Source organism: Rhyacophila brunnea, unplaced genomic scaffold (assembly GCF_057557595.1).
Source record: "Rhyacophila brunnea isolate RB1 unplaced genomic scaffold, BYU_Rbru_1.0 scaffold_11, whole genome shotgun sequence".
In the NCBI taxonomy this organism is placed as follows: domain Eukaryota; kingdom Metazoa; phylum Arthropoda; class Insecta; order Trichoptera; family Rhyacophilidae; genus Rhyacophila; species Rhyacophila brunnea.
In genome coordinates, this window is record NW_028232763.1 from 35,312,016 (window position 1) to 35,326,840 (window position 14,825).

Here is a 14,825-nt window from a genome sequence, read left to right on the forward strand (position 1 = left end):
ACATAAAGTTAACACACTGTCCATAACAGTTTTTCGTGATTTACTCAAAACTCAAAAAACCCTCAGGAGCCACTTTAGCGACTCGGCGCCTCAATTAATATAAGTTTACACAATGAAATACTTTTTTTTATTTTTTTGCCGTATGTTTTTTAAAAACAGAAAATATATTTTACAGGGCCCGCCAAATATTTTTGATTTCAAAATTGTCCCTTTGACGAAAAAGTTTGTGAACCCCTGCCCTAGACTCAAACATATTATTATAGACAAACATCTTGATTGAAAAACGTGTGATTTTCATCATTGCCCCACGGTAGACAAAAGATGAACATTACAAAATATACATTTGTCTCCGTTTCTGCATTTCTATTATATTTTGTAATGATGTGAGTAATTCAGAGATAAAAGACCATTTAATTTGTTATATTTTGCTTTATTAATCCTCATATACACTCTATTACAATATATTTTTTTCATTTATACCTTATTAATTCTAATTAATACACATTTTTTTATAACTTAATTAGTATATATTAAAATAATATCATTTGGAACTCTAAAACCGCCTTCTGTATTGAATACTTGAATGGTTGGTTGTTGAGAATTCACTTTGACAGGTAATCAACAGTGTTTTTCTGTTTATGTATGCTTTTATCATAATATTATGTAATATTATCTTGACAAAACTTTGTCACATAATCACGGTTAATATCAACACATAATAACTATTATCATGAATATCCGATAGAAAGGGAGAAGAATCACACTATGCAGAAAGCTTCAAAAATATGTGACATCAAAAACATATTTTAGCATATTAAGTGGAGAACATTTTCAAAGAAAAATATTTTGTCAGAAATTCAACAATTTTTTAATATAATAATGAACCAAATTCACAATAATTGAATCACTTTCATGATTTAACAACGGTCCGGGTGGATTTCCTCCACACAGCACCATCAAATTACAAAAAAAAAATAATCAAAAACACATCTTCACTTTTGGATGTATAATTTATAATATTATGTATGTATGTATTTGTGGTCAATGCAAGCATTATAAAATTACATTATCTTCTGAAGACATTTATACCTTTTAGAATGCATAAACAAAACCGAAAGTACCTATATATGGCCTGATTTAGACCAAGCGAGCGAATGATCGTTCTTCCCCCGCTCCAGCGAAATTCTATCGGCATAAACGCTTTTTGGCGATGTGTGGGGGAAGAATGAATATTTGCAAACTTGGTCTAAATGCACCTTAACATATTTTGATTTTATAATATTTACACTGACCTATTCTGTTTTGTGTAACTGCCTACAAACAATTATAAGTAATAATGCTTAAGTAATAATTGAAAACAGCCATTACCATTATTAAATTGAGTGACATTACACATTCAGTATTATATTTATATAATAGGTAAATCATTAATAATATAATATTTTCAATTCTGCTTACATTTGGACAAAATAAACAAATCACAAAATATAATACAAAAATCATTGAAAGCATCATTGTTTTAAAGAAATCAACACGAAAAAAACAACTTAAATTAAATCTTAAATGATGGAATAATGACATTTATTTTTTTACCTCACAGATTTTATATTAAGCAAGTACAGACAAAATGACAATAACGGATGTTAGGTAAGTGGCAAAAAGATACAAAAATGAAGACAAGTGTTTTCATTTCAAATAATCTTACTAGGACATGACTGTGGTGGTAGACTGTTAAGATCCGCCATAAATAGTGCACACTAAACTTTGTCTGTCATACGCATTTGTTTTTATTGAAATAAGACTATGATTTACAGATGGTGTTGGTTAGTTTTTAATATTCAATTAAACCCTGCGAAAACCAAGCCATAATAGATAACAGTCAAAAAATACTCGTCTATCTATAAAATATCTAAAAGTATGCAATTACATTATACATAACTTTGAATATTTTATAGATATAATAATATTGTTTATCTATTATAGTTTTAGGCTTAGGCTTAGGTTTAGGCAGGGTTATTGAATTTAAAAAAAATAAACCAACAATATGTGTATGTAATATGTATACTTAATCCAACGAAAACAAATAACTATGAATGAAAAAGTGTGCACAATTTTGTCGTATCATCCAAAATATACCAAAACTATTATTGTTTGGTTTAGGCGGGGTTTAATTGATTTTTAAAAACTAACCAACACCATCAGTAAATTGTAGGTTTAGTTCAATAAAAACAAATACTCATGACTATCAAAGTTTAATGTGCACTATTTATGGCGGATCTTAACAGCCTACCTTTTTCACCCTTTGCCACTGGGACATGATAACAATTGTTTTATTTTATTTTAAAAGTTACAAAATATTATGCGTTGGTCATTGAAAACGTACAGTTTACTTTAACTCAATTGCCGAGAATCAACTTGATGTCACTTGCCTAACTTTTACCGTGCACCATGTCAGATATACTTTTAAAAAAATCTTCAAAAAAATTATGTTGCAGATTTAAAAGAACCATAAACAACATTAAAACATCACTCCGTGTGTGAACTATAATAGTTACTGTAAAATTGAATATTAAAAAAATATATAAATTTCAACTTTTGGATAATTATTATAATAATTTTCTGGTGTAGACTAGCGTGGTCATCTTTCAGTTTTGACTAAATTTAATAACTTTCTTAAATCGTCTGAAAGAACTACTACATACTTATAATCCCGCGATTGATTTACTTATTATTCATATATTATGATGTACGTACCAATATTCCAGCTAGTTTTTTATGTACCTATCTATAAAATTAGTCAAGTAAATTTTCAAACTACTATGTTGTTTTATTTATGCATTCCTATTTGCCGAAACTAAAAAATACAGTACTTAAACATAGTTTATTAAAATTCGCTATCACAAGTCGTTGGTGATCTAAGGACACCACAGTGAGACAGACACTTATATGGTTACATACTTAAAACTAACGGTATTTATCCACTAAGTGATCTTTAAAATAAAGGAATAATATTGGCAACACTACCACGAAGGACGTCTTCTTATCGCTGTGTTGAATTCTGTTTAAAAGCACCCAACACTAAATAGCCGTTGCTCGAGCAATAATGTTTAGTATTCATTTTAGAACAAGCATGCGTATGTGAGTTGAGTAAAAGGTATGTATGCATAGGTGATGGATAATCTGTAAATCTGACAGCTGTCAAAATTATTTTGACTATATATATATATATACGCAAAAATGAAAGATTAGCAGTGTTAAATAGGTTTTATTATATTATTCACACTGACAACATTAAATTGAATCTATTACATAAACAGGCGCCGCCGTCTTAATAATATATTGATTTCATTGTCATGTCAAAAGAAAATATATATGAATAAGAAGACACTAGGTATACTGTATCTGCGGTGCTTCCATTTATTCAATTAACCGCCGATAAAGCAACCATTAAATTATTTAAATTTTATATTCACTATTAATTTATAATTACTCCATTCCATATAAAATTTATATTGTGCAAATTTAATATTTTACCATTGTATGTATGTATGCCAATTAAAATATAGTTTAATAATTACCAGGCAAATTGAATTTTATAATAGCAACAATTTTGATGGCTAAAACCAACATCGCCTTGCTAATTAAGATTTTCGCATCTCTCATTCTATTAAATTTTCATCGATAATTAATACGAATTTTAAATGATTGTGTTATACTAGGTTTTCGATTATTGTGGCTAATGATATTATTTATCCATGTAATATAAACATAATATAACATAACCTACTTTAAATTGTCTCAATTGTAATAAAATCATTGGGTTGAGATTCTGTTTCAGAGTCCATTAAATTTTGTTTTAACATTACTGTTCGCAGCTTTCAAACAAAATCCAAATAGGCAATTCAGGTGGTACGTCCGACGTCTCGCAACAGTGTTACCATTTTGTTACCTAAAGAAAGAAAAATAACAATAACTCAAAAACTCTTATTCGTATTGTATGTATTACGTGAATAAACTTAGAAATGTATTAGTAATAGCCAACAAAATACCTGGTAAATAGTTAATTGAATTTATTTATTACTTAAAATAATATTAAACTAATAAACATTGTAATGATAATATGTTACCATTTAAATGGTAAAATAAATATATAGGAATCAAGTTATCGAGAAAAGACGCAATTAAGACGATAAGAATCGTATTATTTCAATCAATAGCATGCCAATATATTAATTATTATCTCGGAAAAAGCTGTGTATTTTATCAATTCTTCCATTACTTCGTGGTAACATTTTTAGTCAAATGATAGTAAGTGTTTTAAATGTTTTTCATTCTGGTTTGTAATCAAGTTTGAGATAATATCAAGTATCTATTTTCTAATTGAAATTCACGAGGAAGAACAACTGAAATATATTTATATAGCATAATTACTGACAGTGGTATTATATAAGTAGCACACATAATATAAACCTCAATTTAATAGCCGAGCCATCCAATGAAGTCCTAGAAGGTAAAGGAAAAGGGATGTAACCCTCAGTTTTTTCAAAATAGGTTTTATTGGATAATAACGTACACGACTAAATACATGTTGTGTCCAAAGGATGTAAGCTGCAAATGCCGATTTATTATCTAAATTTAGCTGTCAATTTTTAAAAAAAGAAGGAAGTGAAGTGGGAAAAACGACTTAACCATCATTTTTGTTGGTTTTTCTTTAATTAACTCAATAATTAATATCAGATTAAGGATATAAAAACCAAATTATTAATAATTATCATGCACGTGAGGTGCATGATAATTTCTATTTTGCATTTTAATACTTTGGACGCTGAAGACGCACATGCGCGTAATGACCAGGCGGCTGATCGATGTAATTAACGTGCATTTTAAAGGTGCTAATTAAAAAATCATTATCTACTCAGCAGTGAATGCGTTAACTTTGAGCGATAACCATAACAAAAACGTTTTTGTGCGTCCTGTAAAATTTGATTTGTGTGGGTTACGTCCTTTTTCCTTTCTACAGTCGATAATAATATGTGGTTGGTTGAATCTAACAACAGCATCGCAGTTTGAAGCCAAACAAAGATATTGCTTATATAAAATTCAAACTCTCAGTGTTTGATGCCATTTTCAGACTCATAGTATAAACATTTTAAGATAAAAAAATATTATCACAATGTCATTTCAGAGCAATGGTAGAAGTAACAAACGAGATATTATAAAACAATTTACCAGCTTTAATTAAATCACATGAATTTCACGACCGTGCTGTACTTAGAATAATGCTTTATTTGAGTTATATTTTAGACTTGCATATGCGAATTTGCATCTCTCGCAGTTGACTGACCCGGAATAAAAAAGTGTTAACCCTCAAAGTTTTCCTTTCAAAAAAAACAAGTTAAAACTTTGTTCATAAATGAATCAAAATACATGAAATTTGATAGATTTAAAAACGAGTCATACGAATCGCAACTTATTTGATTGCCTGTGTGCACCAACCATCTGGCATTTTATGTGCCACCAATATTTTGTGGTTGACACTGTTTAACCCCTAACATATTTAGAATATAACACCTTTAGGGGTTCATAAATGATATCACATCTAATTTTAGGTAATTTTCGAGCCCCCTTCCACCTCCATTGAAACAACTTCCTTCTCACTTTTCTCCCTTCCATGTCTTTATGTAATTACGTCACATTTTTAAACTGCCCCAACTCCTTCGTTTAAACAAAAAATTCATTGAAAATAATCAATTTCAGTATGTATATTCTAACAGAATATTTCACTCTAAAAAAAGTAGTTTATATTTTGTTGGTTTTGAGATGTGACATTTTCTACAACCGGGAAGGTCCCTTTATAACAAATCATCACATTATTATATTAAAGAATGGTGTGATATCATATTATGAACGACCCCTCTATAGATTGAATTATAAATCGTTTTTTTTTTTTTTCACATATAAGCTACAATTCTCATAGATGACAATATAGTCAACACAATTTTGATCAAAATGATGGTTGACACTATTTTATCCCGGGCCCTACGTTTGGTCCAGCGTTACGCAATGATAATTGCAACGATTCATATTAATAATTAGAATAACGTCACCTTCACGTATTAGACCAATAGTTGTGAATAAAATTTGAATAGGAAGCATTTATTACTATTAATATCTGGGCTACAGATCGAATAATGTCGGTATTGAAATAATTTCGCAGCATTATCCAAAAGGCAAGAGTAAGCTTATGGTTTCTAGTTTTAACGTTCTACTTATTTTGCCCGTCTCGAGATAACAAAAGAGGTTTGACACTAGCAAGCGAGATGATAAAATGGTGGTTGGGTATTAGATAAGTTGGTGATATGACACCGGTGCGCGGTGTTATTAATTAAGGTGGAATCCTTTCTCATTGGTGGCGTCTAGCAGTCTCTGGCGGAGGATTTCTTTCGATGAATATTCCGGCAGCTTCAGGTAATGCACGCAAGTGTTTACCGAGGGATACGAGCCTTCGCCTGCGTCCACCTGCCAATCAAACAAAACAGTTATAATTTTGATCAAATAATGAACCAAAATAGATATACACCTGAATAAATTTGACTTATTTTTATAAATTTAAAAATAATTATTAGCAAGTACAAGTATGTTAAAACTAAAAGTAGAGATACTGAACGCCGTCGTATGCATCACAGTTGAGAAGCTAGTACCACTTGTTTCGAAAAATATTGGATAACAGGCTGGTGAATTCTCATTACTTAATACATCGATTGAATCAACACCTAAATAATTAACTTTTTCGCCTTCAAATATGTATGTGAAACTAGTTTTTCAGTGCATAATGAATTTTGAATGCAAAACTATTTATCTTGACTATCTCTCAGGGTAGATTCAAGGTCGCTAACCCCATTTTTTGATAATTTTCTTTGATTTTGATAATTTGATTCTGCACTCTTCCGTCTAATGAATATTCATAAAATATCAAATCCATCTCAATTTGTTAGTTAAATAGAATTAAGGCGTGTTTACACGGGCTCAGTACCTATCATTAATACTTGCTACTCGCACCAGTAACTAATTGTTCAATGCGTAATAAATTTTTAATCCAAATCTATTTTCACTTGTTTCATAAATAAAAAATAATGCATTTAAAAATTGAAACACCGCACAGTAGACCTACACAATATGTTCTTTGATTCACCGCATTAACCCATTAGTGTCAGGCTTTCCGAAACACAAATTGGTCATTCAATCCAAGTTTATTACAACGTTTTTCTTAGCTCGTATTCTTATTTGTCCGGTGGTTCTTTATCCGGTACAAATCTTGCAATCGATTTTTAACTAACTTCCCGATTAGCTAGACATTTGAAACTTTTAGAATATATCAGAATACGATGCCAATGCAATTTTTTAATACTTTTAGCCATCTTTAAGTAGAATTGAATTTATTTTCAGTTAATTCTCTTTTGTACAAAAAGTTATTTCGACACCATTATTGGTTGCTAGGGGTCTGGGGTCCTAGCAACTAAATTATTAATATATACGTGCGTTACTATGGAAATCAATATGACATGTCAAAATGACATTTCAGTATTATCTCTATCAAGTACAAATTTTTTTGATCGTTTAGTCAAGTCAAGTTTATATGATTCAACAGAAAAAACATTGTATATAAAAAGTTCTTTTTATCTTGTAATTATTTTTGTATATAGAACAGTAAAATGACTTGCAATAATCAAATATCAATAACTCAAAATATATAACTTGAAATCAATTGATTTTTGGAATATATATAAAAAAAGGATGGCCTATTATAATTTCAAAGTTATAAAAATAATAAAACTCAGTCATGAAAATGGAGATGTTCAAAGTTCAATAAATAAGAACCTCCCGCGATAAGTATTTATTAAAATTATTATTTTTTTGAAAACTTCACTAATCATTAATTTGTAGAGTGTAGGAAGCTGTTTTAAAACATATTAGATCAACAATTTTAACAATAGAAGTCACATAGTCACAAAAAAAATTCACAAATATATTCAGTACGAATTAACGCAGTGCCACTTTCTCATGGTGATGCATTTAAAAAATCTATAATATATTTATTTGGTAAGAAACCTCGCTAACTAGTAACGCTTCTATGTGGTGCAGAAATCTTCTTCTTAAACTTATTTAATTCATTATTTTTTCGATAGATGCCTATGGACGTCCCAAAAAATTAACGAAAACGTGCCTTCTCAGGCGTGAGAATTTCTCATGCTTGGTACAAAAGACAAAAAAATGCCGCACGTGAAATCCTCGTGCTAGGTCGGCTATGGGTTAATGTAAAATTACATATCAGAGTGTTACATCAACAATTACCTTTCGGACTACAGTGAGACGTGGATGGAGATTAGCGAGACCACCGGGAGGCAGGCTGGAGCACCCCGTGGCGAACTGAAGGAAAGACTTTCGCTCAGCACCGCCCATTTCCACTAGAACATCCACTAGGCGAAGGAAACCAGCACTGCAAACATAAAAACATAATATTTATTTAAAATGTATGTATATAAGTAGATCCCAATTTCTATAAGCTGGTGTACATGTCATCGCGTCGCTAGTGTCGCATTGACGATGGAGTTGGCGAGGGGCAGACGTAATGCAGTGTTAAGATGCTGAAGCGGGGGGAATTTAGGAATTTAGTTTCACTAGTTCATAAAAGAACCACGATCACGTATACGCCAGCTTATAAAAATCGGTCTCTAGATGGGTACATTTTCTTCTTCCACCGTATTTTCCCAATTTAAGCCTTAACCACAGTAATTTTAAACAATGATGGTTTGGTGCATTTGACTGCATATGAGCCCTTCTTTGGCAAAGTAAATACTGAGTACTTCATTTTGACATAATTAAATATGTATGACGCGGTAGTTCCACTCTATTGTCAAGTCAGTAATGATTTTTGGCCGATATATGGACAAATGGCGTATCATTTGAATGGATTTTCTGAAAACCACCATTTCTGTGATAATAGCACCTGTACACATGCATGGATTTACTGGCAGCAATAGTGTGTATTTTAAACTAGTGACAATATGTGACTGTTTACACGTAAAAGTTCCGACTGTCTCCCCAATCCCTTTCTTCAAGAGTAAGTGAGATGCAATGTTGTCACTTGATGGTACTATTTGACAGGTAGTGGAAATCGGTTAACCTCAAAATGAGTCTTTGTGCGTGTAGTTGGTTTTTTGCCGGCCCATCCATGCATGTATAAACGGGGTATAACATTCATTTTTCGAAGAAGGCCTCAATTGATCAGTCCTTTTAGAGGTAGTTATAGCTACATTTTGTATCATAATGTAAATTTACAAGTCGAACATATTTCATGTACAATATTGTCAACGTATGTATGTACATACATATTAATAAAGCTATACAGTAAAACCTCGTTAGTAAGAACACTGATAATTTGAAATTTTACGGAAAAAAAAGTCCATTGAACATTATTTTCATATAAAACCATACCTTTAATTCGAATTTCGTAATTCCTGAGTCCTGGCATATAAAAATGTTATTGCAATAAATCATAATAAAGTACATTATTTCATGAGCCAGTCATTGAAAATTGTGAGACTTTTCTTAAAACATCAAAAATTACTCATTTTATGATCCAATTCGGTAGGCACATATATGATCGGAAACAAAATTAACGAAAATCAAAAAATTTTTTTTTCAAAATTTTTATATTTTCCCCCCATACATTTCATATTAAGAAATTCGGTGCAACGAAATTTTGGACTCGCTGGCAATTGGAGAGCGAAAGTCGAGCTGTGAACACGTCAATTTGTTTCGTGATGGCGACGGGGGTATTAATTCTTAAATCGTGTAAAGATGACTAAAAAACGTTACCCATTTACTTGAAAAAGAAAACATGTCAATAAATATGTTATTATTGTTACTAATAGAACAATGACAATGAATAATGACAAGAATAATGACAAATTATATTTCATTCAGCTTGCGTCATTTGCACAATCCGCGCATCGCCTAGTCACAATCTTTTTAGACCATGCCTCAACGGAGGTATAGCCTTAAGGCCATGCATTAGTTGAGGCACGGTCTAAAAAGATCGTTGCTAGGCGATGTGCGGATTGCGGGTCGCGGGTGAAAATGACGCCTGTCAAACGAAATATTATTTCTCATATAAATCCAACATACGTCCATTTTATGTTCTGTTTATTATTCTATTAGTATCAATAATAATATATTCATTGACATGTTTGCTTTTTAAAGTAAATGGGTAAAGTTTTTAGTCATCTTTACACGATTTTAGAATTAATTGGCCCGTCGCCATCACGCAGCAAAGTGACGTGCGTCCGACTCCACGTTCTCTCATGAATGCGAAGCAAGTACAAATTTTCGTCGCGCGTACAGTTGAACATTATTTGGCGTTTCACTGATGCGTCACCTTAAGGCTTTTGACAGATAACAGTATGAAGTTTGCCACAAATAAATCTGCAATGTAAGATTGCTTTCAACTAAATCTAACCAATTAGCCTTAGTAAGCTTTTTATCATATTTAGAAAAAATCTATATAAAGAAAACTTTCGTCCATACTTTGTTTAATACTGCGGCCCTTGTAGTTCAGAGCATAAGGCACTGACCTTTCATCCGGGTGCTCCGGATTAGGTTTCCGGTGAGGTCACAAAAACCTGAGTGTTTGGGATTGTTTCTATTACTAACTACACAACTGTCATCGGGTTTCATAAGAGAGTGTTATCCATATTTGATTAATTAAGTCATTATGAGCTCACCTCTCCCTGGTATAGCCGAGCTTAGGCTCTGTGAAGTTGAGCAGGTCATCTCTGGTCCAGTGAGGAGATTGCTGCCCGCAGAGCATCAAACGGAGCTCCTCCGGCCCGAAGGCGCGCAGCCGCTGCGGGGGGAAGACTGCTGCAAAGCCTCGACTAAACGCTTCCAGCTGACGAGATACACCGCGCCACAGAGACCACTCACGGGTCAGCCTAATGTATTCTGCCAGATTGCCAATTGTTACCTACACAAAATAACATATTCATTTGAGAATGAAAGTGTTATTCGCATGCCATATGTTTTGTTTATACTAAGTTACAATAATTATGAAGCTTCTTATAACTTGTGCATTAGTTTTTAAAAGTTTACACATTGAAAACGATTACAGAGAGTGGTAGAAAAAATCATACCTCAATATTTTCCCCTCCTTCGCAGAGCGGCACAACAGAGTATTGATGGACGGATGAGCCAGGTGAGTAGGACATGGTGAGGGTGAGATCTTTGATGGGGACTCCTTGTAGACCTAACTCCGACAGCTTTTCACTTTTCTCTTCTTCGCTTAGTGTGTCATCGCTGTTGATTGTGTCGGCCTCTGAGCACACTGCTTCAAGTTCTGATAGGAACCTGAAAATTATTTGTAAAAAAATAGTTAAAAAACATGTTTTTTTTATATATTGTATCATGCCCATCAGGCACCATTAGCGAGGAGAGCAAGACTAGTCAATGCGCTCCCCAAAGACGTAGACATTTTCAGTGACGTGGTATGTATTTTGTATTCGAAATTTTATTTTTCTGTATAAAATTGTATTTATGTTTTTTTTTATTATTATTATATATAATTATTATTATCTTCTTCTCTCGTGAGGGTAATATTTGTTATAAAGTAAATCTCATGTTGTGAATGTCTTGAATTTAGATTTGTTATATTCACAATGTTTTGTTTTCTTAAACAAATAAATAAATTAAAACATTGTGGAATCGCTTTCAACAGTTGCAGAGGTCCACGGGCTTTCTTTATTAATTCAATCCTATATTGATTGTTTTGATAATAGAATACTTTATTTATTTCAAATTCCCAGCTCAGAACTGGCCACCAATCCCCAACACTAGTCACAGCATCGTTCGTAATGGATAACTTTGGAAAAATATTTAATATATCATTATCTCAAGGCTCATTCTTTCTCAAGCAATAGACAATAAGAAAAAACATAATTTCTGCAAACAGTCTGCAATCATGATAATACGTAATGAAACAAACTTGTGTCGGATGGGGTCGATGTGATGAAGATCCTGAGTGCTGAGAGGGCGGCGATGCCAGGGGGCACGAGGGGCGCACGCACACCCGCCTCCAACCCCCTCCTCAGCGCCCACGCCCGCTCCGCCTGCTACACACATCACTTTCAGGAAAGGTGTGGACAGCGGAAGGTCTACCAGCCTGCCGTCTTGCAATACCTGGACACGGTTAATAAAACACAATTAATTTCATGTATCCATACATCGATACACCTTACGATACAAAATCTGACACTAAAGCAGACGCGTTTTGCGGAATATGTCAAAGAATATTGAGTTTATTTTCATCCACTAGGTGGAAAGCCTATCCAAAGACGTACAAAGAAATTAGTAAATTCTTGTTAAATATTAAGAATTCTATACTGGCATCTATAATTTAGGAACATGCCGCATGCAAAATAACAGAAAAAGATAGTCTAAAAGTCACCCTGTATAGTTGGTACCTAATTCCATCATCATTTTTAACCATTCGCCAAGGAAAATGTCTTGCATAGGTATGTAAAAGTATTATTTTCACAATTAATAATTAATGAAGTCTGCTTATGATGTCGTGGGTCCTATGTTCAAATCCTGGATCTGGCAATTACATTGTTTTTCAATGTTGGAGTCAGAGTATGGACGTAATAGGTTGAGGAAGTGGCAAGCATCCATTTCGCATAAAAACAAAAATCTGTGGAAGTCCATATCCGACAATATGGTCAAATAATAATCATTCAAATTGCCAGAATGTCGTTTAAAACCTTCCAATAAATCTTTTTCGAGGTTTGCAAAATGTTCCCTATTATTTTAAGTTACCACCACAATATTTAAGATGTACATAATAACTATTTTTCCAATACTCAATGCGAATCACAGCAACGCTGTTTACGTTTGTTTTGTTCATTCTGTCATATACTACTTCAAAATCTATTTATTGGAACTACGCAGAAGACCCAGGCGCATTTCAGGGTTAATTTAAAAAAAAATCTAAAACAATACATTTATAAGATTTACAGAAGAATGTAATTAGTATGAGCAGACCAACGAATAAAAAAAGAAAGGAACATACTGATTCATTGCAGTATAAGAACGGGCAACCAAATTCGCACATTTTGGAGCCACGATTTTGCGTAAACAAATATCACGTGGTCTGTATGTGTGCGTAAACTTCGTATGTAATTTTGTGTATGTTTGTGCATCACGCAATGTCGGCCTTTCTGATTGCAGTGATTTGTACATGCTCATTCCTCCTTTTTTTTTATTCATAGGAGCAGACCCTAAATTGTATGAGGCATGGCCGTTAGAAAACCTCTTTCATTTTTCACACACACTATCACCAGTCTGTGTCAGCCTAATTTTACTTTACTTACACAACTTTTTACTATCATGGCCTTTTTTAATTATGGCGCAATTTCGATTTGGACAGATTTTACTCATAAAATATTTTTATAACCAATGAAAATGAAAAAAAAAAGCACACAAACCTTAGCTAGGAACACTCCGAGGAACCAGAAGTACTTGCAGACGTGATCGCAAAATGCAGAGTCTTGAGGTAGCGGTGCCGGGAACAGTCCGTTGGGTCTCATCACATAGTAACCCACTGGCTTTATACCTATGTATATGGCAGACAAACAATTCATTATTAAGCAAGAGGTAACAACACAAATGTTAAACCGACTGAGTATGAACTCATTGCATAGCTGACAACTGGTTATGTTGTAATTAGTTAAACGATACACAAAACGAAGAAGTCACTTTTTGAGAGTGTTACCATATTTAAAATACTGATTTTTTTATATTTCTTGAAACATTTTTAAATTTCACAATGAATGGCACAATTATGAAAACTGGACAATATAAATTGAATAAAAAAATATAAATCCATAGTTAATAATATAAAGATTAAATAATTTAATGGTCACTTTATCAGTGGTTTAATTGATTAAATGCACACACCATGGATAGTGTCCCTTGCATTCAGACCATACTATTTAAATTGCATCACTACATCACAAATTTATTATTTGACACATGCGTACAAAAAATGTCAAACTGGTTTGGGTACATTAAGTAATATAGTACACTACGTTATAATACTGATAGTGTTTCGTGTTTGCACAGATAATTTACTCAATACAATTTTTCTTTATGATAAACAGCATAAAATACAGCCGACAATCAATATTACACAATATATAAGGCCACTTCTTTACGTAAGTATGACTATGCATGTGGTCATAGGCTCTTATCTTTCAGGGTACCATAATTATCTAACAAAAGTATATCGGTGATGAAATATATCTCACCTTCACCAAGATCGTATTGCTGATCATCGATCAAATCCAATTCATCGTGACACAACCACATCCCGAGATCTTTCCGTTGTAATTCTCCGGCAACCAGAGCGTAGAACTCTAGAGTAGGCCCCAGTCCAGTTCCCTCTTCGCCGGCAAACTCCACTTCCAGCACGGACTTGCGACCGCAGTGGACGCTCATCACCTGCATGGCCCACTCCAGGAGGTTGGGGTTGCGGGGGACGCGCACGCGCTCATGACGCAGCCGACCCACACGGAACTCCTGAGCCTCCTGTTCAGCACGGCGAGGTGACAGAGCAGAAGGACCCCTTTAAAAACATAACCAATATATTACATTAGACACACATTATTGTATTGTTGTCATTCTAAAATGAAAATAAAGATACGAGGGTGGGTCAATAATTCCTTAGAAAAAAGCATTAAAACAGGTTTTATTTTTGTATTTTTTTTTTATTT

The 14,825-nt window shown here is 33.1% G+C and overlaps 1 protein-coding gene across 1 annotated transcript in view; it reads right to left on the bottom strand.

Moving 5' to 3' along the window:
* Window positions 1-5,817: 5,817 nt before the first annotated feature.
* Window positions 5,818-14,825, bottom strand: part of Ufd4 (ubiquitin fusion-degradation 4-like) — a 67,778-nt gene continuing 58,770 nt past the window's right edge. Inside the window, exons 39-45 of the mRNA XM_085960354.1 lie at window positions 14,361-14,677; window positions 13,539-13,666; window positions 12,041-12,234; window positions 11,193-11,406; window positions 10,785-11,026; window positions 8,353-8,497; window positions 5,818-6,519 (exon numbers count right to left, since the gene is read on the bottom strand). Coding sequence (XP_085816480.1) covers window positions 6,382-6,519; window positions 8,353-8,497; window positions 10,785-11,026; window positions 11,193-11,406; window positions 12,041-12,234; window positions 13,539-13,666; window positions 14,361-14,677 — 1,378 coding nt within the window. The 3' untranslated portion in view covers window positions 5,818-6,381. The remainder of the gene's footprint in view (window positions 6,520-8,352; window positions 8,498-10,784; window positions 11,027-11,192; window positions 11,407-12,040; window positions 12,235-13,538; window positions 13,667-14,360; window positions 14,678-14,825) is intronic.